Source organism: Aythya ferina (genome assembly GCF_964211825.1).
Source record: "Aythya ferina genome assembly, chromosome: 21".
Taxonomy (NCBI): Eukaryota; Metazoa; Chordata; class Aves; order Anseriformes; family Anatidae; genus Aythya; species Aythya ferina.
Genome location: NC_140319.1, coordinates 6,847,058 through 6,872,990, shown reverse-complemented (window position 1 = coordinate 6,872,990; position 25,933 = coordinate 6,847,058). Strand labels below are relative to the sequence as shown.

The 25,933-nt window shown below is 63.5% G+C and overlaps 1 protein-coding gene across 8 annotated transcripts; it reads left to right on the top strand.

The window, feature by feature from the left end:
* Window positions 1-6: 6 nt before the first annotated feature.
* KCNAB2 (potassium voltage-gated channel subfamily A regulatory beta subunit 2) lies at window positions 7-25,933 on the top strand. Of its 8 annotated transcripts, none has more exons than XM_084495105.1 (16): window positions 11-102; window positions 7,823-7,942; window positions 8,275-8,316; window positions 18,037-18,080; window positions 18,769-18,806; window positions 18,965-19,044; window positions 20,702-20,746; window positions 20,930-20,974; window positions 21,055-21,098; window positions 21,194-21,280; window positions 23,932-24,017; window positions 24,152-24,272; window positions 24,368-24,462; window positions 24,725-24,845; window positions 24,916-25,004; window positions 25,233-25,933. In XM_084495105.1, the coding sequence occupies exons 2-16, from the start codon at window positions 7,866-7,868 to the stop codon at window positions 25,320-25,322; spliced, it is 1,104 nt and encodes a 367-aa protein (XP_084351231.1). In that variant the 5' UTR covers window positions 11-102; window positions 7,823-7,865; the 3' UTR covers window positions 25,323-25,933. The 8 variants fall into 8 exon arrangements, with proteins under 8 accessions (XP_084351234.1, XP_084351231.1, XP_084351230.1 ...); XM_084495104.1 differs by lacking the exon at window positions 11-102 and adding an exon at window positions 3,351-3,472; XM_084495106.1 differs by lacking the exon at window positions 11-102 and adding an exon at window positions 3,838-3,892.

The following is a 25,933-nucleotide window of genomic DNA, read 5'->3' as shown; positions in this document are numbered from 1 at the left end:
TACTGGGGCGATGGGCGCCGCCCCGCGGGGGAGGCGCCGCTCGGCTCCGCTCGGTCCCGGCTCCGCTCCGCGCCGCTCGCTCCGGCCGCAGCGCCCGCGCCGGTGAGCGGGGACGGGAGCGGGGAGCGGGGAACGGGCCGGGACCGGGACCGGAGCCGAGGGACGCGGGGATGGGGGACACCGGGGGACACTGGGGGACACCGGGGCTGGCGGCGGGGTCTGGGCGCGGGGGCTGCGGGGCTGGGGGCGGCGGGCGCGGGGCTCGCGGGGGTCCCGGGAGCGGCGCGGGGCCGGCGGCTACCGGCGGCCCAGTAGGGGCCGGGGGCGGGGCCGCGCCTTTTGTAGCCAATGGGCGCCGCGCGGGGCGGCCGCGATTTGCATGCGGCCGGAGGAGCAGGCGGCGCAGCCAATCGGAGGCGGCGGGGCGGGGCCTGCCCCCCACGAGGGCGCCGAGATGAACCGAGCCGAGCCGAGCCGAGCCTGAACCGTGCCGTACGGTGCCGAGCCGTACCGAGCCGTGCCGTGCCTGTACAGTGCCTGAACCGAGCCGTGCCGTGCCGTGCCGTGCCGTGCCGTACATTTCCGTGCCAAGCCGAGCCGTGCCGTGCTGTGCCTGAACCGTGCCGTGCCGTGCCGGAGCCGTACCGGGCCATTCTGTGCCGTACCGTTCCGTACCGTGCCATACCGTACCGTTCCGTACCATTCCGTACCGTACCGTGCCGTGCCGTGCCGTGCCGTGCCCGCCCTCACCCCGATACCACCCAGCCGTGAAGTCGGTGCCAGCCCCCAGCAGGGCGCGTTCCCGGTTCCCGGCGCCAGCACCCCCGGGGGCTGCACGCACCCAACGGAGCTGCCCCCGAAACCCTCCCGAAGGCCCCGGGCCCGGCAGGGCGCTCCCGCAGCCCCCATGCGTTCCCTTGTGGCTCCCTGGTGCTGCAGGGGGGCAGAGACATTGAAGCCCAGGTCACTGCTGCTGAAGAAGCGAGCAAAACAAACAAAAAGCACAAATATTTCCCAAATATTTCCCAAATATCTCCCTGAACATCCTCTCTTTTGTGGCACAGGGGCCAGCTGCAGCGGCAGGACTGAGCTCCCAGGCAGGTGTCCCCACGTGTAGGTGAGGGGACGTGCACAGAGGAACCTTTATCCCCGCTGCTGTGCTTGCCCCTGGGGTTTGCCGGGTGCCTTTGCCATTGAGTGTAATCTGGATGCTTTGGGACGCTTCATGCAGGGTTTTTGGGGCTCCCGTCCTAGTAAAAGCCATTTGGCAGAAGAGAGGAGCGCGTATGTCAACCTCGAGAAATCAGAACTGCCCCTGGCGCTGTGCATGCGAGTGCATCAAGCCAGGCTTTCAAAATCGCAGGTTGCTTCTAAACCTTGCACTGCTGCGAGCCACATTTCCCTGTCATGGGTGAGTGCCAAGAGAGACGGGGTGGCCAACATACAGAAAATTCATGTATGCAATGAGTACGTGCATTATGTAATAATTGCATACACATGGATGCAATGCTTCTCCTGCTGGTTCGCAAGAAAAGCCTCTGCTTGCAGCCGCTCGCAGAAGGTACAGGAGAGCAGTGGTTTTTACATTTATTTTTTTAACCTCATAAGGCAGGGAGCAGGGCCGAGGTGCCCCAGGCACCGTCACCATCTCCTCGCTCTTGGTCTGCAGATTCGTGGGCCAGGCACGTGGCACAGGGAGCAGAACAACTCCTGGTGCAGGTGAACACAGCTTGCTGGAGAAGCAGAGCTGCCAGGCTGGTGCTGCAAAGCTCTCGTGGAAGGGCTGGGCTGGGTTCCTGCCCCATGTCCCACACCCTGCTGCCCAAAATCCTGCAGCTCGGCAAGGGGTGCTTGCAGTGCTCGGCACTCTCAATAAATCTTGCCTTGTCTTTTTTTTTTTCCTTTTTTCTTTTTTTTCCAAGTGTTTTTGTGCTGGCCAGCACACTCGTGAGCTGGTTTTGCAGAAGAGGACAGTCTTCTGGAGCTGCCCCTGCATGTGTTGGTCCTGTTAGTCCTGGTGCACTGGGAAGTGGCCCCGCCACCGGCAGGAGCGCGCCTGCGTCTGCGTGCAAAACTTGCTTGGTTTTTCATCAGGCAAGTGTGGTTACAGTCAGAACAAAATTTGCATGCAGGCTCAATTCCTGGCTATTTTGGGACTCCTGAGGCAGATGTCTTTCCCCATTTTTCCTGAGCTGCAATCCCAGATCCGCGCGGGTGCTGGGAGCGCAGCTGTGCTGCGGCACTCGGCACCACACTCCCCGCAAGTCACGGTGGTCAGCACTCGCCGGGGGTGCCAGGGAGCACCCAGTTTTCATGATTTAAACAAAAATAACCTACTGTGTGACCTGCCTGCTTCTCAAATCCTGACCCTTTTTGTTTACTTGGCCCCTGGTTCTCGTGTTAAACCAAGCCTCCGGCAGGATCAGCTCTGGTCACTCCCGTGTTCCAGCACTGGGGACAAGCCTGCTCTAATTCCTCGCGTGTCTCCTTGGCCTCCAAGCTGCGTGTTTTGGGGAGGAACCTTCCAAGATGCCAAAAAAGCAAAAGTCAATTAAAAGGTGGCAACCACTGCCAGACAGGTTGTTATTAAACGTCTCTTAACATACACCAGGAGCTCTTGGTGTCTCTGCAGAGACAAACACACAAATTATTTATCAGTGCCAAGGAGGAAGGCTGGGTGCCCAGGGTATCCAGCAGCTCGGGATGAAGTGATGTGGTACCAGCCACTGCCCGACTGCCCAGGGTCACTCGGAGCCATGTGGGGCTCAGGCTGGAAGGCAACCCAGCACCACAGCGCTCCCGAAATGCAGCTCTGCACCCCTGGGCATCGCTGGGGACCCCTGCCCATCACGGCCAGGCACGCCGTCCCACTCCCCATCGGCTGTGGTGCTGGTGGCATCCCGGGTTTCTGTGTGCTGCTGCTGTTCTCAGCTCCAAAGCAGTGGTGGGACACAAACCGGCCACTGCCTCGGTTGGTGCAAGTCCTGCTTGCTGCCTGGCACAGAGCTCCCCTGATTCTCTGCTGTTATCCTTGGATATTCGCAGCTCCGGAGGCCAGAAGGAGCCCCACCGCCCCCATCCCATGGGGCCAGCAGCACCCTGGCCTCGCACAGCCCCTCTCCTGCTCCGCACGACGCTTCCCTCTTCTTCTATTCCTTAAGAAAAGCCTCCGGCGGGACTGAAAAGCATCCTGTGGCGGAGACATCCCGCTCCCCTCCCTCTCAAGCAGCCCCGGCACCGAGCCTGCCTTTGTGCCGCGGCCGGGGCTCGCTCTGCGCACGCCTGCGCTCCCGGGGGGCGCGGGGCTGGGGCCGCAGCGGCGGCAGCGCCACGGTTGAGGCACCGGCACCGGCACCGGCACCGACACCGGCACCGGCACCGGCACCGGCGGCATCCGGCGGGCACGGGAGCCCAGGGCTCGTCTCGTCGGCACGGTGCGGCGCAAAACTTGCCGAGTCAGGATGTGAGCGCGGTGAGGACGCCTTTGCTGCAGCCGCGCTTGGCTGGGGCTCCCCCGCCTCCCGCCGCGCGCTTCCGCGGGCACGAGGCTCTGCTCCCAGGGCTGCTTTTTGGGGGGGAAACCGAGGGGAATGGGGTAAAAAAATAACCCCCCGCCGCGCCCGCCTCCAGCGCGCGTGAGTGCTCGCGGCCGCTCTGGACCGGCACCTGGCACCGCTCTCCAAAATCTGCAGAGCCTCCATCTCTGCCAGGCTGCTCTCTGCCGTCAGCTGATTTGCGTCTCCTTTTTTTTTTTTTTTTTTTTTTTTCGTTTTTTCCTCCCAAACTGCACATCTTCGCCGCCGAGGAAGGAAAACTTTCGGGGAGGGGGGGAGGGGGGAGGAAGGGAGAAGGGGAAGGCTGGCTTTGTGTGCCTGCAGACCGCGGAGCGGAGGTAGGTGCGCGGCTCCGGGGTGCCGGTGCCCTTCGCTGTGCCATTGCGCCGGGCTGGGGCTGCCTCTCCCGGGGGCGCAGTGCAGCAGGAGCGCGGCCGGGGGCTTGCGGGTGCTCGGGTGCGCGCCGGGCGGCGTTACCTTACTGCTTGCCGCCGGGAATGCGAAAAGAAAGAAGCCCCCCCTGGGGGTGTCACATTGTGGTTTTGGGGTTTGTCATCGATTCCGGGCGCCCAGCAAGCGCCGGGTGCCCGTGCTTCAGAGCACACGGTGAAATTGCAGGGGACCTCACGTGTTGCAGCTAGACCCCTGCCGGGTGGCTTTGTTGGTAATTAAATGAACGGGTTATAAACGCACCCGAATGCTGCAAGGAGCCTGCAGGGCTCTGCAGGGTCCCGTACGGGCAGGGGGGGGTCCTGCCCCACACAGCCCTGCAGGGGGGTGCGGGGACCTGGCAGTGCCAGGGGACGTGCAGGGCATGAGGAAGGAGGCGATGGCAGCAGGCGCTGGGTCTAGCAAAGCATTTGCAAGTCACAGTAGGGCAATATGACTAATCGTCCTGAAGTCATCTTTTCCGTAGCGCGTTGTGGGGGGGGGGAATTTGCTGAGGACGCTGTTTACCAAACCCTGAAAAAAAATAAAAGAGAGAGAAAAAAAACAAATCCCAGGACAGGCACCTTGAGTGGGGAGAGGCTCTGTGTGGTTGCACCGCACCCCCACAAAAGGGCTGGGAGCTGTGCGGGGTCCTGGGCATGGTGGGGGTCCCGCAGCCCTCCTTCCACCCCATGTCGGGGTGCTCAGCCTGGGGACTGCCATGCCCCAGCCAAAGCAGTGGCAGCTGCAGCGGGGAAGGGCCTGGGAAGGGGGAAGCATCAATCCAAGCATCTGTGCCTGGGGGGCTCCCGGTGGTGCCCCACCGAGATCAGGGCCATGGATGGGCAGGGTGTTGTGGGATGCCCCGTGCTGGCTTTGCCACCAGGGAAGGTCTGGGTGGAAGCAGAGGTGCCGGGTTTCTGCCTGCCCCATGCGCCGGGCTGCCACCGGCTTTGGAGCTGGGGGTGCTCAGGGGGCCGTGCTCGGGGCTGGCTGGGGTGCTCGGGCTTCACGTGGTGGCTCTGCCCGAGGGAGACCCTTTGGCCAAGAAGTAGGTGCAGGCCCTCACTTTGGTGTTTCAGCACCACGGCTCATTGCAGGGCAGTTTGACTTCAGTCAGCGCGTTCCCATGTCCACACCACACCTGGTCAGGGCCAGGGTAAAGCCATGCAGTTACCTCTCGGCAATTAACGCTCTAATGAACGAGACTTAAAGCCTCCTTCAAACCATGCACCCGGCTGGCCCATCAGAGCCTCAACCCTGGGCCGCCTTGGCCCTAAATCCTTGCAGCATCTCAGCGGCTGCGCTCTCCTGACCCATCCTGCTGGCACGGGTTGGGGAAGGGGATGGAGACAGGGACGGGAGCTGGGTGGCAGAAAGTGTTCAGGGCATCCCTCATGCCCAGGCCCCAGGCGCATCCTGCACAGAAGAAAACTCTTTTTCTTCTCTTTCCACGCATCACCCTGCAGAAATTTGTGCTGAGTTTTGCCCCGCTGAAGCCAAACCTGCAGGAGATGTCCCGAGCTCCCTGCAGGGAAATGGGAAAGTGCTGGCAGCGGAGGGACGGGGCTTTAGGCAGCGCCTCTGGCTCCGAGCACCTGGAGGGATGCGCTGGTGGGCAGGCAGAGCTGCCTGACCTGGGGATTGGTGCTGCCCTGGGCTGTGCCGTGCCATGCCATGCTGTGCCATGCCGTGCCGTGCCGTGTTGCCCCACGGTGCATGCCCCTCATGGCACACCGCTCTGCTTTGCAGCTGGGGCAGGTCCCTGGGGCACCGTGCACCACCTGGGCAGAAGATGCCTCGTGGGCCTCATGTCCCTTTCCAAATTTTAGGGCTGCCAGCGGTTCCCCAATGAGCACGGTCACAGCTCAGCTCTGCCACGGTGCTGTGGTGGGAGCGCAGCCTTTGGCATCGGCGGTGCTGCCCCACCGAGCTCCTCCAACAGGGCTGGGGGGCGCCTGGCACCAAGGGAGGGGCTGGGGGCCCCAGCTGAGAGGCAGCGGGGCTGGCTCACCAGAATTATCCAGAAAGCCTGAAAAGAGCCGCTCCTAAGCTGTGCAATAGTTTTTGGTCTGTTTTTGGCCTCTCTGTGCTCTGTGCTCATGCAGATACAGAAGCGGTGCCGCTGCCCCGGCTGTGGGTCGGAGCGGGGGCCCCTTGGTGCAGCTCCCCTCGGCCTCATCGCCTTGCTTCCCGGTGACTTTGGTGGGGCGAGCAGGAGGTGCTGTGCGGGAGGACCAGTGCCTGGGCTGGCTGCGGCTGGCCCTGCGCTGCCGAACAGCGGGAGGTGCTGTGTGTACAGGGTTTGTGTTCTCCGGGAGCAGAACCGCCGCTCCTGCCCGCTTTGCCCTTCCCGGAGCCCCTTTGTGAGGACTCTCACCCCCTGGCGATGCTTCCAGCTTTGCTTTTGGTGCTCGCTCTTTTCCCTGTGGGCTGCCCGCGGTGCTTTGGGGCAAGGCTCTGGTGCTGCAGGCCCCACGAGCAGCACCGGGGTGCCGCACACCCGCTGGGGACCACACTCCACAGCATCCCTCCGGGCTCACACCACACCGCGGTGCCCGAGCCGCCGTGCCGCAGGGAGCAGCAGCAGGAGGGCAGCTGCCTCCTGCCACGAGAAAAACCATCCCGTCCTCACCGAGCTGCCGCGAGCCACGCTCCCAGCTCCTGCTGCGCCAGGGGTGCCGTTGGCGCAGGGCTGCAGCGCGGCCGCGGCGCTCCCGCCGTGCTGGCGAGCGGCTCGGTGGGGACGGGCCCCGGCTGCCGCAGCCGCTGCCATTGGGCCACGAGGGCTGCAGGGGCTGCGCCGCCGTGCAGGGGCTGCGTGCGCGCCGTGCAGGGATGCGCACGGGGTGCGTGCCGGGAGGCGAGCGCGCCGTGCGCCAGGCCCTGCACCTGCTGGGGGGGGAGCAGCGGGGACGTGGCGCGCTCCAAACCCAGGGCGCAGAGCAGTGCGCTGCCTGCGGGGTAAAGGTTCGGTTTCGTGGCCTGCAGAAAGGTTGTTTAAATTTAAAACCCCGAAATCCCCCCCCTTCTCTCGGAGCTCCTGCACCCCCCTCATGCAGTAGCGATCAGACTGCGGGAAAAGCCCGGATCATTTTCTTTTCTTGTTGTGCTTGGGAATAACGCGCGCACTGCAGAGGGAGCCTCGCGGAGTTGTTTCAGGGTTGTTTTTTTTATTTTTTTTTTCCCTGTCAGCAAAATGTTTAATTTTTCAGGCCCTGAATTTCTTCACTGCTTCCTGCTGTGGTGTAAGACTGCTGCCGCACAGGGCTGGGCCTCCCCAGTGCAGCTCTGCAGCCCCGGAGCTGGCTCGCCCCGTGGCGTGTCCTGATTGCCTCCTGCAGGCAGCAGTGCAGGCAGCAGTGCAGGCAGCAGTGCAGGCAGCAGTGCAGGCAGCAGGCAGCCCTGCTCAGCACCCAGCAGCACGCCAGCAGTGCAGGCTCGCACAGCACCCTGCTCCCTGCCCAGGCACGCAGCCCCCAGCCTTGCTCCATGAACCCCACGCCCTGGGTCGTGTTCTCCCAGCCTCTCCGCGAGTGCCAGCTTTTGGAAGCCACCAGCCCCTGAATTTGGGGGAAAACGACCCAGTAAGGGCAGCCGGTGGCACTGGGCAGGGCAGGGTGGGACGGGGCTGGGGGAGATGCGGGGACATGGGGTGAGCAGCGGGTTGTGGTGCTGGGGTCTCGGCGAGGCTCACGGGGTGGCGGGGACCACGCCGTGCCCCTGCCGCACGCTCATCCGGCTCGCAGGCTCCAGCGACAGGAAACGCCGTCATTCGCACGCTCTGGTTCAGCTTTTCTTCCTCTTTTTCTTTTTTTTTTTTTTTTTTTTTTTTGCAGAGGGTAAGGCAGAGAGCGGGGCTTGGGACGCGAGGCTGGCTCCATGTATCCGGAATCGACCACTGACTCCCCGGCACGACTCTCGCTGAGGCAGACGGGCTCCCCCGGGATGATCTACAGGTGAGCAGCGACCCGGGCAGCCCCAGGGGCTCGGCAGGACCCAGCGATCCTGCAGCCGTTGCTGTGCTTGGTGGAAAAACGCTCCCAGGACTGCCAAACCGCGGGCAGCTCCGGGGCACCTCGTTTTAAGAGCGGATTCCTCCGGTTGCCGTCCGGGAGCGTGCCGGTACCCGGTGCTTCGGGCACCCAAGGGTGGGTGCAGCACAGGGGGGCAGCACCAACCCCTTCCTGCCGCCACCGGTCCCGGTTTGGCCGCGCGGACCCGCCGGGCCCTCCACCTTTCTAATGTGGTTTGTGGCATGTTTCTTCTCTCTCCTCCTTGCTGTCGGAAGCGCGAGGTATGGGAGCCCCAAGCGCCAGCTCCAGTTCTACAGGTAACCGAGTCCTTTCTTTCTCCCTAAAAACGCCCCCGGGAAGTAGAAATGTCCGGCAGCGGGGCAGCCCCTCGCCTGTGGCTGCCCCACATCCATGTGGGGCTGCGGGAACCCCTCGGGACGTTCCCCTGTGTGCCTGCCGATGGGCCCGGCCATCGCTTAAATCCTGGAGTCACAGAGCATCCCGAGCTGGAAGGGACCCACGAGGATCATCGAGCCCAGCTCCCACCCCACACAAAACCGAGCCACGTATCTGAGAGCACTGCCCCAATGCTTCCTGCACTCAGACTCGTGCTGTCCGTTGGGTCCCTGATCCCTGCGTGTGCTGGGTGCTGCCCGGGGCGCTGGGGAGCGGCACCGCGCACCGAGGGCACCGGCACGCCGCCGCCTAGCAGGGCTCGGGCCTGGCAACGGGGGGGCCAGCTTGGGGCCGGGATGCGCCGTCGTCTCCTCGCCCTTGACCAGCCTGGCTGGGCTGGTGCTGTGCGGAGAACAGCCTGAGCCTGTTAGCTTTTCCCAAGGGCTGCTCCAGGAACCCGTCCAGCCCTTTCATCTGCTCCTTCCATTTAGAGAAATGTCATTAACTGATACATAAGACAACACATGTTTTTTTTCTCCATCCTTTTACTGTCTAAAATTAAAAAGGCACTTTTCCACGGCACACGGTGCCAGCAGGGCGCTGGGAGCCACTTCAGTGCTTCCAGGCACACCGTACACAGCGGTGCCGGGCCAGGACAGCCCGCGGTGGCGCGGGGGGCAATGCGCCGTGGCCTCCCAATCCCTCCCCCAGTACAACGTGTGGATGGAGGAGAGGGTGACAGGGTCTGGAGCAGATCTCCCTTTAGGAGAAGCGTCTCTGCCCAGAGGGGTTTGTGCTTTGGACCCGACGTCCCTCGGCAGCCCTGCCACCACGCCGAGGGGCCCCTCGGCACCCCGGGTGCCGCCGCCACGCGCGTCCCGGCGGGCGCAACCTGTTGCTGCCAGGCGCCTCGCTGCAGCCACCGGCGAGGGGCGGCTGCGGGCGGGGGAAACGATGCCAGTGTTCATAAAGCAGCTGCGCATCCACAGGCTTTTAGAGAAGAAGTCATGAATAATTGAGCTCCCGTTCGCTAGGAAGAAAATACCCTAATAGGGCTAATGGAGCGCTGCTAAAAAACTTGACTCTGGAGGGACCTGTATTCACCAATTGCTTTGGATGCTAAGCGTCGACACTCCCCTAATGAAAAAAAAAAAAAACACAGCTGTGCATGTCTTATAGCTGTCCAAGGGAACCCTAACAACCCAGAGCTTGTCATTTTAATGAGCAGGATCCCCAGAAGCCGGGTGAGTCCGAGCTGCCGGGCGGCACGGGGCCGGACGCGCTGGGGGCCCGGTGGCACCCGGTGGCTCCGTGGGCGCGGAGGAGGCAGCTCCCGGGGTGCGAGGGGTGCGTTTGTCTGGGCAGGGGTCTGTGTGCCCCCAGCCACACAGCGGGGCCTGCCGGGGGCTGCAGGGATTTCCTGCCCAAGGTAACACAGGGCTCGTTTGGTTGGGGGTGTTTTCGTTTGTGGTGGTGTGTTTGTTCTGTTGCCTTTTGGCACCGCTCGCTGCGCCCTCGGAGCGCCCTGCGGCGCATTCGGCTCTGGGTGCCGGGGTCCCCGCGGGCTGGGGACGGGGGGTGCTCGGGGGTCCTGCCTGCAATCCTCCGCAGAACAGCTCCTGCTTTGGCGTGTCGCTGCCCGGGCTTTGGCAGCTTTTCCAGCCCCCCGCTGGGGCACTGCTTCTCGCCCCTCCGTTAGCACAAAGTTTTTGCTAATAAGTTGCCCGCGGACGCACCCAGCGCTTTCGTGCTCTGCCTTGCCGCCTGGTGATGTCGCTCAGCCAAAAATCAGAGAGGTGTCAAAACAGGGCACGCAGTTAATTACCACCTCGCTCCTCAGAGCAGCTCGCCTCACCCCCACCGACTTCATCCGCCGCCTTAATTTAATTGCAGCGAGATGAAGCCCGAGGAGTGTGCAGCAGCGCTGGGCGCTCCTTTGATTTTCCCGGCTGCTGTGGAGCGAGGGGATCCCTTGGGGCCGGGGAGCTGCCGGCACCACGGGGTGAAAGCCCTGAGCTGCAGGGAAGGGCTCCGTGCTGGTGTTTGCAAGGTGTTCAGGGTTTGTTTTGTCATAGCCCTGCCTGGCCTCAGGAGAGGGGATCCTCTTTTCGTATTTCCCTGCACTGTCAGTACTCTTGCTGCCTGATTTTCCTGAGCAGGAGGAGTGCTACGGTATTTTCAAGCACATTGTTTATCACTCGAACTCCCCAGGGTTTTCAGTAATTCCTTGCAAGTTAACGCTCTTCTTTTTCTTTTTTTTTCCTCTTTTTCTGCTTTTTTTCTTGAGGTCACACTTCATTGGAAGAGCGCACGCTGTTTCAAGCTGTGCTGCCATAAAAAAACTCAGGGAAAAAATTAAAAAAAAAAAAAGCCAGCAGTGGGGAGGGGGCACAGCCAGGTGCCATTGGGACCCCCCAGACACGCAGCTCGCTCAGGCCCTGAGTGCAGTGCGTGTTCCAGAGAGCAGCAGGGAAATCAATGCCACCTCCTCGGTGCCGCCACCAGCGAGGTCGCAGGCACTGCCACGGGGAGCTGGGCGCCTCCGGCCGCGCTCGGCGCCGCGCTGCTGCTGCAGGGAAGGCGTTGGCTGGCGGCACGGGCTGCAGCAGCCTGCTGCGAGCACCACGGGCACCCCTTCTGCAGGACTCCTGCTCCACGGGAGCCCCGCGTGGCCGTGCGTCCTCGCTGGCCAGCGAGCGTGGCCCCATGTGCAGGCACCAGCTTCTGCCAGGAGCTGCAGCAGCACTTGTCCCACCCCAGCCAGTTCCAGGGGCTGCCCGTGTCCCTTTGCTGGGTGTTCCTTAGGGAAAGGCAAACCAGTCACAGCCCGGTCGGTGCCCGCCGCAGAAGCAGAGCTGTGCCTCAAGGTGTGCACGTGGCAGGCTGCAGCACGGCACCCAGCTCAGCACCATCACAGCAGGAGCCCCAGGACCCCTCTGCATCATGCAGTGCTTGTACCCATGCCGTGCCATCCCATGCCATGCCAGGAGGGCAGCGTGGTGGTGCTGAGCCCCACGTGAGCACCCCGTGCAGCCCCATAGCACCATGCGCCAGCCCTGGCAGCCCCTGTTCCATTCCCCTCCCTGCTGCTGCGCCGCATTTGCCATTTCTTTTGCTCGTTGCCTTTCCTCTGCAGACTTCTGTTCCGCTTAAACCCCTTGTCCCCTCCCCGGGCTGCACGAGGGGCAGACCTGCTGCGGGTCCCCACGAGGCCGGGCACGAGGCCGGGGCCCCGGGGCGCCGCGGTGCTGCGGGAGGTCGGGGCGGCTGCCCGTCTCTCTCCAAAGCACCCCTGAGCCCTCGCCGCCCGGCCGGCCCGCAGCAGCCCCCGCGCTCGGGCAGCAGGATGCTGTCCATGACGTACAGCGAGAGCCTGCGCAGCGTGGCCAGCCGGCACCACCCGGACTGGGGGCTGCAGCAGCCGCGGCGGGCGGACGCGCTGGAGCTGCGGCGGCTGCGGGACGTCCGCGCGGCGGCGCAGGCCAAGACGCTGGAGGAGTTCCTGCGGACGCACGGGCTCTCGCTGGACGGCTGCACGGCCCGCGCCACCGGCATGAAGTACAGGTAAGGGGCCGCGGCCGCCCGGGCGAAGCGTCGTGCAGCAGCAGGGGTGCCAGTTGGGCACCGAAATCCCGGCGGCGCCAGCGCTCGGTGCGGTGCCGTGCGGTGCTTCCTGCCCAGCCAAACGTGGCAGTGGTTTCTCTCTCGATGCCGGTGCGATCCTCTCCAGTCCCTCGAGGGATGGAGAGCTGGTATGGTGCGTGCAGGGGCGGCTGGAGTCAGTCAGCGCCTTGCTGCCTCGCTCGGTCGATGGTGCTCGTGAAGCTTCCCGGCTTATTTTTTGCTCTTCCTTCAGTGTCAGTGGGAAGTTCGGAAGTGCAAATGTATTTTGCGCAACCGCGCGGCCCTGGCCTTTCGCAGTGTTTGCAGGAGGATTTAATGTGTGCCTCCGGGTGCCCTGTGCTCCCCCGGCCTCACCGACTGCAAAATTAAACACCGACGCAGGGGGGGGGTAGGATAAAGCTGAGAAAATGTCCTGCTGAGCCGGAAAGCTGCCTGCGAGCCCAGGGACAGCTGGCACGGCATTAATTTTGCATGTAGGTCCAGGGCGCGGGGCGGTGAGCGGGTATCAGTGTTTCAGCTCGCTCCTGTCCCTCTCATTACGGCACCGTCGCCAGAGGGGGGATGCGCCGAGCACCTGCAGCTTCCCAGCACGGCCCCCAGCCTTCACACCCCCGCAGGGGAGAGGGCAGCAAAGGCGAGGAGCTGTCCTGGCCGCTTAACAGAAAGCGGAGGTAGCATTTACACGTCGCAGCAGCCCATTTAATATTCATGCAGCAGTTATTTATTGATGGAGTGCACCAGCAGGCACGGCCCTCGGGCACCTCCTCGCTCGGGGCCATCCACGGCCCAGGGGACAGCTCGGGGGAGCTGCTGGGGCTGCTCCTGCAGACCCGTGGCCGTCCCTTGCGCTGGTGGCTGTGGGCAAAAGCTTCTGGCAGCAGCATTAATCTGGGCTCGGCGCTGCGGGCAGATTAGCGCAGGGCTGGTGGGGGCACAGAGCTCCCCCCGCAGCTGGGGGATGCAGAAGTGCCCACGATAGTCGTGCCCACGGGGAAGGTGCCCGCCTGGGTCAGCCACAGGAGAGCAGCAGGAGTCCTGGTAGGGAGCTCAGCAGGATTCCCCCACCGGGGCTGGGGGCTGCTGGCGCTGCCACCCGCGGATTACCCAACCCCGCCGCCCGCGCCGAGGAGCTTTGAGGCAGAGGAAAGCCCGAGCAGATCACAAGTTGTCTCGGTGCATCGGAGGCTGATTTATGTAATCCCCCTGCACGCCCCCGTAAGCCCGGCCCCAGCCCCGAGCCGTTTTCCTCCTGCTCCAGAAATGAGCGCGTGGCACTGCGCTGCCAGGCCGGCTGCTGGCTGCCTCGGTGCTTCCCCTCCTGCTCTGGCCACGATTTCCCGGCCGTGGGAGCTGCCTGCTGGGGCACGGCCGCGTGTCCCCCCCCCGGGCAGCACAGCCACTCGTGTCCTTCCTTCGGCAGCAGATGCTGGAATTGGGTTTCGGTTTGATTGATTGAGCTCTTCTGTGGGGAAGTGTCAGGGAAGAGTCGCGCGGGTCACAGCACCAGCTGCAAGCCCAGCGAGGCTTTTGCCCCAGGAGGAAGCAGGAGAGCTGGGGGCATCTCCGCGGGCTGCGCGTTTACCCGGTAATAATGTTCTTTTTAATGTGCAAACACTCCTGAGAGGGATTTTAAATCTGACTTGGATCAGCTTAGGAGCAGAGGCACGGCTCTGTTACTGCACGGCTGAAGGATGCAAACAGACCCCTTCACGGCCAGGGGCTCCCTTCCCTGTCGCCGCCTGTTGCACCCCAAAACCCACGTCCTGCAGCTGCTCTGGGGGAGCAGCACCTGCAGGGTGTAGGCAGGGGTGGGTGCTGCCCACGGGGACCCCAGGATTTTGGCCCTGGTGGCAGCGGGGGGCAGCCCCCTGGGTCTCTGTGCTGGCCAGGAGCTGGGAAGGCACGGTGGTCAGCACTCCTCCACGGAGATTCAGAGGGACGAGGTGCAGGCAGATAATTCAAGAGGCTTTCCAGCAGCCCTTCAGAAATAAAGGGGGGGTGTGCGCCTTCCCGGCACGGAGCGGCTGGAAGTGGTCATGTTTCTGCCTCCCCACCTGCTCTGACGGGGTTTGTTTGCTTCCTAAAACTCATCAAATATTGATGGCCCGGAGCTGATATAAGCCGGGTCTCTCGATCCAGCCCCGCAGCCGTCATGTTGGCTGAGTGATGCTTCGCAGACGTTAGGAGGAGGGCCCTGCTTCGCAGAGTTTGCCGTCTAAATTTAGGCTGCTGCCGCTGCTCCCTGCCGCCTCCGCGGCCGCGGGAGGGTCGCGGGAGGCGAGGGGCGCCCGGCGGGCGATGCCGGGGGGCCGCAGCGCAGCGCAGAGCCCTGGCCACGAGGTGCCCAGGACACCGGCCCCACGGGGGGCACGCAGCCCTCTCCCCCACGCAGCCGGGGCGTAGGGACGCTCCCCACGGCACGGACCCACCGGCAGCATCGGTGACGCTCGGCGGAGACCCCGGGGTCTGCGTGTCCGGGAGGGGGCTGGAGGCAGAGGACAGCACCGCGACGTCCCCAAGTTTGCTTTTAACCCTCTGGACAGGCGAGCAGCGGCGCTGAGAGCGAGCACGCGGCGTCTGCTGGCTGCCCTCTCCTCCGGGACCTGCGCGCTCCTGGGGGAAGCCCTCCCCGTTATCCTCACCCCTGACTCTCCGCAGCGCACCCGGGAGCAGCGGCTGAGCCCCGGGGAGGGAAAGGAGCCTTCCAGCCCGCACCGCGGGGCACCATGCAGGTCTCCTTTGTGTGCTCCGAGCACAGCATAAAGAGCCGGAGCGCGGAGGACCGGCTGAACCGGCAGAATGCCAGCAGCCCCAGCCTCGGCACGCGCAGCAAATTCCGGGCAGTGGCCATGGTCGCCCGGAGCCTGGGGCAGCTCTCGGTGCAGAACGCCCCGTCCTCCAGCGAATCCAGCGTGAAGCAGCCGGGGATGAAATACAGGTAGGAGAAGGACGCGCCGCTGCTCGCCCGGGGAGGTGCGCTGCTGGTTCGGGTTTGTTTGGTACCCCCTCGCTGTGATTTGTGCAGGAGGGAGGCTCGGGGATGGGGGTGTATTGTTCCCATCTTCCTGCTCCAGGTTTCTCGGAGCTACAAGTGCTGGTCTGGTCTGCGCCGGGTGTGCATCGCTCACCTTCGTTTCCTCCCTCGCAGTTTGCTGTCTTTCCCCTCTCAGCACGGTTTTGGTCCAACCTCATGCAAAAGCAGTGGAATGGGAAGGGAAAAAAAGTAGCCCAAAAATGCAGTTTGGGGTTTAGGAGGACCCGTGGTGCCTGCTGAGCCTGTGGGAGCGGGCAGCGGCTGAGCTGGGGAAGTTGGAGACTTGGTGGCACACGCTTGTTCGTGGGCTGTGAAGGCACTGGGGGCTTTGCAGCGCTGCCAGTTCACTCGCAGCCCCAGGGAGCGTGTGCTGAGCTGTGAGAAGTGTCCGGACCCTGTCCGTGTGTGCGGGTCTGGAAATGAAGCACGGAGTGTGCACGGCGTGCCCTGCCAGCACAGCCTGGGTTAACGCGCTCGGGCAGGGGATCCCCACGGAGCTGAGCTCCCCCCGAGCCCCAGCTGATCCCTGCAGCGTGCGCCTGCTCCAGCCCCGATGCGAACGGTGCTGGGATGCAAAACGCATCAGGCAGGCGTACTGCTGGCATGAGATCAGCCGTCGCCCTCTGTTATCTTCCTAATTAGCCACGTTCCCCTCCATGGCATGGCTGCGTGCACTGCCTGGGGCTTGGGGTGCCCGCTGGGGGGGGGCTCAGCTCGGCGCTGGGCAGGGTGGGCTCAGCACCACCCCAGGGTGCAGAGAATGGGCATGGGCACTGCCACAGCCAGGTCCCAGCGGTGAAACCACAGACACAGTGCATCCTGTGCACCGCTCTCCCCCTGCCCGGTTCCTCTCCGAGCAGGCAGACGTGCTTCCAGCTCCCTGGGCCACCCCTGTGCCAGGCAGTGACCTGCTCGGGTGGCTGCCGGAGCCAGGGTCCCTCCGAGAGCCTTGGGAGGTGACGGTGATGGTGGCACTACACCTGCACCGGGGCCACCGAGCTCTCCAAACACCCCCGCTCTCCTCCATTCAAAGGCTCCTTGCAAACAGGTGCCATAAAAGCCACCCACCATGCGGGGGGACGCCCGTTCCCTGAAATTCCCCTGCGTGGCCTCCCCAGGTAGCTGCACGTGTCTCGGTTTGGCGACCAATCCATAAACTTCTGCGCAGGGAAGCCGTGAACGGAGGCACTCCCATTGCCCCTGTGCCAAGGGGCTGCGCTCAGGGGGGCTCCCGGAGCGGTCCCGGTGCCCGTGCGGTGTGACACGGGTCGGGCGAGCCATGGCTGTGCTCCTGTGTGCATCGCAGCCCCACGTCCCTGGCGTTCACCGTGCTGACAGCCCGTGGCGATCGCCGCTGCCCTCTGCTAAGCAGGCTAAAAATAAAACGGGTTTGGAGACGTGGAGCATCTGCTGCGTGGCGTGGGAGCAGCCCGTGCCTTCCAGATGTTGGACAATAATGCAGCAGCGCAGAAAGAAAGCATCCTGATTAATCCCAGCCTGAAATTAATAAACGGCATCGCCGTCCTGAGGCTCTGCTCCATCCCTGTGCCCCCCAGCATCGGGCAGGGCCGGGGGGCGCGGGGGGCCGCGGGCCCTCGCAGTTGCTACGCGACTCGGCTCCGGCAGCCGCGCGCGGGCGGGCTGCAGCAGCTCACCTACACTTTATTTATTTTAATGCTTGTTGTTTGAACCTTTGTGATTTTTTAAAATGCGCTATCAATCACTGTGGCAAAGGCAGGAAAGACGTCTGCCAGCCTGGATGCGTTCCCGAAAGAATATTCTCCGCTTCTTTGTGCCAGCCAAATTCTCAGTGTCGTGCAGGGGTGCCTCGTGCCTGCAGGCACCTGCTCTGCTCGCGAGCCGCTTCGCCCCTCGTGAGCCCATGGCGAGGAGTGGTGGTCCCGGGGGCAGTGCCCCACATCGGGGCAGAGCCGGGCACCGTGCTCCCCCCTTGGGGTGCTCCCCCGGCACTTGTTCCCTGCCTTGCCCCTCGCGTGCCTTTTCCTGGGCTGCTGCTCGTTGTCACCGTGCGTGCACAGGGGCTGCTGACACAGTTTTGGGGCCAGGCTGGGCACTGCCCCTGTGCTCTTGCTGCCGGCATGCCCCTGTGCATTCAGCCAACTCCTATTGCTCAATGATCTGTGGTTTCATCAGCAATTGTTGTCTCTCGGAGGAGCCGCATCCACCTTCCCTTTTTGTTCTTTCTCTTGTGCCTTCTGGCTCGCGGCAGCCCCAGGTTTATTTCGGTTTTGCCTGGTTGCAGAAGTAGAGCAGTGACTGTGGTTAGGTCTCGGTGCTTTCAGCTGGGCTCAGCTGTTTCATCTTTCCCCACTCTTCCTATTTTAAAATAAATGCCTGACTTTTCCAGCCGTGATTTGTGGTTCAGAGGAGAGCTGTGCAGCTTTTGGGTTCTCATTTCAGAGGGTCACTTCTGCAGGTGCCTACACGCAGCGCGCGCCCCGGTGCTGTGTGCGCCTCTCTGTCCCCATTGCTGCTCTCCCACCCTCCTGCTGTGCGGTTCTCTGTTTTTTTTCTGGGTTTTTCCCCCCCTCTCTTGCTGGTGGGGGGCACCAGCACCTCAGGGTGTCCGGCTGGGGGCACTGGGGGCCGGCTGCTGCCTGTCCCCACGCAGCTCGGGGCAGCCCGGGCGCTCCAGGACTGTTGGCACCGCTTCATGTCATGGGAATTCAGGGAGCCAGGTGTGGTTCTGTGCCCACCCCGCAACACGCAGGGCCGTTGTGCCTTTCACTTCACCACCGGGGCCCGCTCCTGGGTGGGTTTCACCCTCCCTGCTGCCCCTCACCTCCCGCACGGGGATGTGAATTAACGCAGCCCCGGCAGCAGCACGCAGGCGGGGAGCTCACGTAGGCTGTGCCCTCCAAGAGCCAGGCAGTGCCGGGGGGGGGTCGTCTTTTTAATTAGCTTAATTAATTATCATTGTGAGGATTTACGACTGCTGTTCTAATGGGTCTCTGTCTTGCAGAAATCTGGGCAAGTCTGGGCTGCGAGTGTCCTGCCTCGGCCTGGGTGAGTGCCCGCGCCCCCCTGCACGGCTCCTGGCTCGGGGGCGCGCAGCGGGGCTCCCGTGCTCCATGGGGGAGAAAAAGTGGACGGTCAGAAAGCACGCCTCAGCTGCTGGCACGGCGTTTCTTGCACTCCCAGCAGCTAATTGTGGCCAAAAAATTCTGCTTTGTCCTCAATACGCACCCGCTCAGCGCAGCGGCGGGGGCAGCGCCCTCACAGAGCCAGCTGCTGGCCTCAGATCTGGCTGGGAACGTGCGCAGGACGAGCCCGGTGGGCTTCCAGCACGAGTGAGCCGCTTACAAAGCACGGACAGAAGTATTTATGGCTCTGCGATTGTCGCTGGCGACAATGGGGTTCTGTGGCTGAAGCGTTACCGGTCGCTTACGCAGATCAGAGGGGGCTTTCTTCGGGCTGGCAGCAGTGCTGCGATGTGGCCCAGAAGTTCCCACGTGGTTCTCTCTTTTTCTCCCTTGATATAACAGAAAGCAAACGGGGTGTGCCGTGAGTGCTTCGCCACATGCGTTGGTGCAAAACGTGGCCACGGCACACGGGTGCTGTGCCAGGGCAGCTGGGGTGGGCGGTCGGGGCACGGCGCGGTCAGGGACAGGACAGAGCCCCCCATGGCACGGCCCCTGCCCACTGCCCACACCTGCAGCCACCGTGCTCAACGTGTGCCTTCTCTCCTCCGCAGGGACATGGGTGACTTTCGGAGGGCAGATCACGGACGAGGTAAGGATGGTGCCCAGCAGCCAGCGCTCCCTGCGCCCCACGGCACGCGGTCCGGCTCCCCGCCGGCAGGGCTCCCCCCATGGCCCAGCCACAGGGCACCAGGACTCGGCTCGGGCTCTGGTGCATCCCCCCCAAGCACCCCCCCTTTGTGTTTGCAGATGGCCGAGCAGCTGATGACTTTAGCGTATGACAATGGCATTAATCTCTTCGACACAGCAGAAGTCTACGCTGCTGGCAAGTGAGTACCCCGCTTCGGCACGAGGGGCTGCATGTGCTGTGTGAGCCTTCCTCACCGGGCTCCCCCCGACTCCTCCTCACCCCGGGCCGCATCCTGTGCTCTCCTCCGGCGTTCCTGAGCTGCTGCCAGGCTGGGCAGCCGGGTGCTGGAGCCGTGCGGTGCCACGGGGCAGGGAGGTGCTGAGCTGGGCTTTGGGCTGGAGAGTGCTGAGGCATCCTCAGTCCCCTCGCAGCTGCAGGCTGCGGTATATTTAGCATTAAAAGCATCAGCACGGATATCGACCTAATAGCAAAACCTCCTGTTTCTTCCCTCAAACCCACTCCTGCGTTACCCAGAAATTTGGGCAAGGACAGCGTTGCCTTCAGCAAGCTCAGTCTCGTGTGTCGGTGCCAGAGCCCCAGGCAGCCTCCAGCCCTCACAGAGCCCTCAGCACTCCTTGGGTGGTTCAGGCAAACACGTCTGAATTTCGACGGGTGTCGATAACTCGTTGGGTTCGTGGCTCTTTGCAAACCATCCCTCCAAGCCCCCGTCCAGCCCAGTTCTCCAGGCACGCTGGATTTCCTTGTACCTGAGGTTTTTGGGGACAGCCGTGCTCATTCACAGCGTTGTTCGAGCTGTGTTAAAGCTCTTCGGTGCAGTGTGCCTGCAGACACTCCACTTTCTAAATATTTGAAAGAGAGTTTGAAAGGATAGATGATATTAAGCATCCCGGCAAGCCCGTTGCCCCCGAGAGCAGTAATGAGGGCTTGCTCGTCCTCCTTGCTCTCCATTAGCTGGGTGAGGACAGCCATTGTCATGCAGGTTGGTTTAAAAGTTTGGAGAGTGGAAATAATTAAATCATTCCGCTTCTCCGCGCTCGTTTTCGGAAGTCATGTCACATTTGCTCAAACATTACGTCTCGCCGCGCCCTCTCCCGTGGAGGTGAGGGCTCTGCCCAGGCCACGCGGTGCCGGCAGAGGGGTGGCAGGAGGCTGGGGGGGGCTGTGCTGGAGGCTCCTGCGCTGGCTCTGACTCAGCCATCACAAAAACACAGCCAGGGAGCACCCCGAGCAGCCCCGGGTGGTGCTGGCCTGGTCCCATCGCAGCCCCAGGACGGCGCCGTGCGGTGCCCAGGGCCGCGGGGGCACCGGGTGGCTTTCCCAGGGCACCGTGTGCCGGGGCTGCTCCGCGGGAGGGGTGGCCCCGATGCACCGCGGTGCGAGGAGCAAGCCCACACAGCCGCTTAAAAATAGAAAGCTCTCGTTGTTGGGGAGCAGCGGCACTGCCAGAGGAGCCTGGAAATGGCTCTCCAGAGGGCTTGTCTCCAGCGAGGCGCCCCTGCCTGAGCCGAGCCTCAGCCCTCTTGCAGACACCTGAGCTCCCCTTCCCCTTCTGCTCACCCTCAGGAGGATTTAGCAACCCCCAAGGGTGAGGGGCTGGGGCTGGGTGCTCAGGGCTGAGACCACAAGGAGGGCGGCAGGGCCGGCCCTGGGGCAGGCACCGGGCCCTGGGCGTCCCCACTGGGCTCTGCCCGGCCCCACAGCACTCTCCTGCTCCTCGCCCTCCGCTCCCGCTGCTCCCCGATGCCTCTCGCAGTCGCTTCTCATTACCGAAGCGTTCCTGACCCAATTCCTGTACCAGCCTAAAGAGCTCACGGCTTATGTCTCCCTTTCTGTAGGGCTGAAGTTGTGCTGGGAAACATCATCAAGAAGAAGGGGTGGAGGTAGGTACGGCTTTTCCCTGGGTCAGGCGTTTCGCAGCGATTCATTTTTGTGTGGCAGATTTCCTTGGTAACTGCGGTGCCAACGGGCTGGGGAAGGAGCTGAGGGCTGGGGGCCGAGGGGGGTGCGGGGCAGGGCACACGGGGCTTTGCAGGCACAGCGGTGACTCTCCCCTCTCCCCGCAGACGATCCAGCCTGGTCATCACCACCAAAATCTTCTGGGGAGGAAAGTAGGTAGCGCACCCACCCTGCCCTGCAAGAGAGCGGCCGGCGCACGGCGGGCCCTGACCTCTGCTTCCTCTTCTTTCAGAGCGGAGACGGAGAGGGGCCTGTCCCGAAAGCACATCATAGAAGGTAGGGCAGCGGGCAGGACGCGGTGCCACCAGCTGGCTGCGGGGAGCCCGGCGTGCGGCCACCGCCCCTGACGGGCCCCTGTGCTGTGCGGCCAGGTCTGAAGGCGTCCCTGGAGCGGCTGCAGCTGGACTACGTGGACGTGGTGTTCGCCAACAGGCCCGACCCCAACACGCCGATGGAAGGTAGGTGCCGCCGGCGCCGCCGTGCCATCCGGGTGCCGGGATGTGCCGGGCGGGAGCAGGCGTCCAGCCCAGGTCCCCGGGGCCGTGCCCCTTGCTCAGCACCACGGCCCCGCTGTCCCCATGTGCCCAGCGCGGGGCAGAGCCGGTCCCGCTCCTCCCCTCTCGCCCCTCGGTGCTGGTCCCGAGCGGGAGGGCCGCTTCCCGGCAGCCTGGGCCGTGCATCACATCGTGCGTCTTGTATTTCATCGCCATCCGTGGGTTTTTAATCATGCTTTGTGTGGCAGGCTTTCTCTTCCAAAGCGTGTTTTCCATTACCGAGCATAAATCCTCCCCTCTGTCAATGCGTTCAGCACGGGCACAAAGTGAAGGCTCTGCAGAACGCCCCCCTCCTCGCCCGCTGCCAGGAGCCTCCCCGGCCTCACTTGGACAGCCGGAGGCTGCTGCCGCGGTGCTGGAGGCGCCCCCAGCCCCACGCCCCTCGTCGTGCCCTTCGCTGTGATACGCCGGCAGCTGTAACCTCTGGTCTCTCTACATCTTTCTTTTATCACCAGGGGACCCATTTAGTTCTTCCAAGTCAAGAACATTCATCATAGAAGGTACATCGTACCCGCAGTCTGAACCCCAGCGGCATTTTATGGGACAGAACCCGCTCTTGTCTTTAATTTTAATTCCTTCCCCCCCCCCCCCCCCCCGAAACAATCCTCTCCATAAAATGCGCAAAGGAAAACAGCAGCAACAGCCAAACAAAAATACACCCCCTGCCCCCAGAACATCTTGCAAGTAAAGGAACAAAGCAAACAGCTGGTGGCTCCCCTCCCCGTCGCCTCATCTCACCCCTGGTCCTCTCCCCGTGCATGGCTGCGGTCGGGCGTGCTGCTGCTGGACGCGCTGCTTTAGCCCCGTGCATGGGGCTCAGAGCGCTCGGGAGCAGGGCGAGTGTGCCGGGGGGGAACACGGCACGGTCCCTGCTGCAGGGGATTTCAATTGTCATGCCTTGATGCAAGGGGTGCAAATCCCCTGCGTGGCAGGGAGCACGGAGGCTGGTGGGGAGCTGCAAGGCGCCGCTGTTAGAGCAGAGCAGCTCCCAGGTGCCGTGGGGGCAGCTCTCAGCCCCCCAGCCCAGCACCCAGCGAGCTGCACGCAGCCTCCCCCAGCCCCAGGCTGCCCCTGTTTGCCCCCCTCCCTGCACGTGCAGGACCAGGCTTTCTCCATTCTCTCTCGTCTCCTGTCCCACGCAGAGCTGCCGGAGCCGACTGACAAAGCCTTTGGTTACCACAAGCCCGGTGCCTGGCCGAGCTGCCAGCCCACTGGTGCATGCGCTGGTGGTGTTAAACCAAACCTTGTCTGCCTTTTCCTTCCTGCTTCCTCCATTTGGCGTGGCAGCACGGCCTGCCTTGCAACCCAGCCTGCATGGTTCACAGCTGCCTGGGGCCAGCAGCTGAAGATGCAGCCAACCCCCCCCAGCCAAGCAGCACAAGGCCGAGGTCACGATGCTGGCCCGGGGCCACCGGTGGTCGGTCCCAGCACCGAGCCCCTTCCTCCGGGCTGCAAGCCCTGGATGGAGCAGCGAGCCCGGCTCAGCATTTCGTTTTGGAGGTCAGGGCGGTGCTGGGTGCAGAGGATGGGCCGCCTCCTGCACCCTCCCCATGGGCAGCCTGAGGGTTGTAGAAACGCCCGCCCGCCAGCTTCCCCCTCTCCTGTGGCATTTGCAAGCAGCCTTGCAAGCACTGTACGGCAGCGTGGTGGCCCCGGGCGCCCTCGCCGCGTGCCGTGGGTCCGTGCGCATCCCGGAGCCATCCTGCGAGAGACCCGCGGTGCTGCCAACACCACTGACTAAATGCAGGGTTTGGGGAAGGTGCTCCTTTTTTTGTGCATCCTTAAGCCCTGTTTTACCTGCCACTCATTCCTGCGATGGAGCATTTTGGGAAAAGCCAGAGCTGGCTTTTAGCCCCTCCACCTTGGAGGCAGTGCCAGCCTCCCTCGTGGTGCCGGTGCCAGGCGTGGGGCTCAGCCCGCGCCACTGCCCCGCCAGCAGCAGGGCACCCGCTCCAGCTCTGTCTGGGTGCTGAGTACTCGAAGCAGCCCTTTTCTGCCTGTTTCTCTTTTTCCCCTACTTTTTCTGTCTTTTTGGTGTGAGGGTGATGCTTTCAGCTGGTCTCCGGGTGCCACACGCAGCGTTGGTGCTGGTGCCCCAGAGCCCAGCATCTCCCACCCCGGGCAGCGCCGGCGCCTGCTCCCTCAGCCCCCCTCCTGCTCCCTCTCCAAAAGCATCTCCTGAACACCACCCCCACCTGGGGGACCATAAATCACATCCTTTTTGTCTCTCCCTGCTCATCTCAGCACAATCACACCTAAATATGTCAGCTCCATGTGACTCTCTCATGTGGTTTGATTCGGGTCTGTTTTTAATAGCTTTGGAAAAGCACTAGGTGTGGAGAAGCGATTCCCAGCGCAGTCTCTCTCTCTCGCGGGTCGTTTTCGGTTCCCTTTTGTTTTAATTTCCGCGTCAAACTCCCGCCCCGGTTTGGTGTTTGGACGTACACTGCTTGCAAGATGTCTGTGCAGCGCCAGCCCCCCCTCCCCGCGGCGCGCCCGGCCGCGGGTCCCGCTCCCTAACGCCCGCCTGCCGCTCTCCCCTTCCTCCCCGGCAGAGACGGTGCGCGCCATGACCCACGTCATCAACCAGGGGATGGCCATGTACTGGGGGACGTCGCGCTGGAGCTCCATGGAGATCATGGTAGGGCTGCTATGAGTGCTTGCAGAGGCCTCGGTGCCCAAATTGCTGCTCAAGCAGCAGCCACGGCCCCGCGGGGCAGTGGGGTCGGGACGCGGGCACAGCAGGCACTGATGGTTTGCACCCGGGCTTGGCAGGAGGCGTACTCGGTGGCCCGGCAGTTCAACCTGATCCCGCCGATCTGCGAGCAGGCTGAGTACCACATGTTCCAGCGGGAGAAGGTGGAGGTGCAGCTGCCCGAGCTCTTCCACAAGATAGGTACCGGCCCCGTGCCCCCGAACCCTCACCCAACCCCAGCAGGAAGGGCTGGGGGCGCAGGGAGCAGCCGGCTCACCCCCTGCTCTGCTCCCCAGGCGTTGGTGCCATGACCTGGTCCCCGCTGGCCTGCGGCATCGTCTCAGGGAAGTACGACGGCGGCATCCCCCCCTACTCACGGGCATCGCTGAAGGTGAGCCCCGCACTCTGCAGGTGCCAAGGGACTTGTAGTGCTCGGGGCTCCCCCAGGGAGGGGCTGGCTGCAGAGCAGGGTGGGTGGGTGCTGGGGAGGGGGTGCAGAGGTTGAGAAGCCAAGAGCTGGGGGCGTTTTTGGTTACCTTTTCTATGGAAAGCACAGAGCATTACTTGCAAGGTGCTGGTCCCGTGCCATATGCCAGGGGATGGGACAGGCAGCGTGCCAGAGACCGCTGCTGACCCCCCTCTCCCACCCCCAGGGGTACCAGTGGCTGAAGGACAAGATCCTGAGCGAGGAGGGCCGGCGGCAGCAGGCCAAGCTGAAGGAGCTGCAGGCCATCGCCGAGCGCCTGGGCTGCACGCTGCCCCAGCTCGCCATCGGTAAGGGGGCCGGGGAGGGGGGCAGGGGGGCGGCCGGGCCACGCTCAGGCTCCACGCTCTGCATCCCCAGCCTGGTGTCTGCGGAACGAGGGCGTCAGCTCCGTGCTGCTGGGTGCCTCCAACGCCGACCAGCTGATGGAGAACATCGGAGCAATACAGGTGAGACCCGCGCGGCTCCGCGGCGAGGAGGGGACGGGGCTGGTGCTGCCCTGTGCCACGTGGGAAGGGAAGGGGAGGTTTTGCAGAAGAAAACATGTGGGCTTGGCTGATGGAACGCTAAGTCAAAGACGCTGCTTTGCCGAGCGCTGGGAGTGGTGCAGGGCACGGGGCCAGCTCTGCATCCACCGTCCCACCTGGATGCTGACCGTGCTCCCTGCTTGCGCACAGGTTCTTCCAAAGCTGTCGTCTTCCATCGTCCACGAGATCGACAGCATCCTGGGCAATAAACCCTACAGCAAGAAGGACTACAGATCCTAAGCACGCACCGCCGCTGGGACGCCGCGCCGCCCTCGCCTCCTGTTCGCTTGCTTACGCTTTGTTGAAGCAAAGTGGAGAGCGGTTCGCATCGAGAACACAGTGCGCCGAGACCGTGTAGAGAAATCGTTTCCAATGTCGCTGCAAGAGAACATAATGCTTACTACGTAACATTTATTTTGGATGCAAGAAAAGCCACCGCCGGGGAGCGCGCAGAGGCGGTGCCCACCCGATGCCCGGCCTCGGAGCTTCCTCTCCAGCTGCAGAAGCTGCCCACGATGGTGCACGACGACGATGGGCACCTCGGGCTCGGGCTCTGCGCTGGCCTGGCTGGCCCCGGCACGCGGCCCCGGCACGCGGCGCGCTCCATGGGCACCGCGCAGAGGACTCGGCCGGTGGGACCTGTCCCGGGCGGCGGCTCCGGCCGTTGCATGCGTCTCCCCGCTGCTTCTCTTCTTTACTTTGTGTTTCTGGACGAGGAGGCTGTTACATTCGGGCGTGCTCGGAGCACGGCGGCCGCGGGAGCGTTGCGCGTGCAGGGCTGGCTGCTGGCCGGGACCGCACGGGTTGTAAGAGGCTGCTGTACAACACCAACAAGGAAACAACAACCAAAA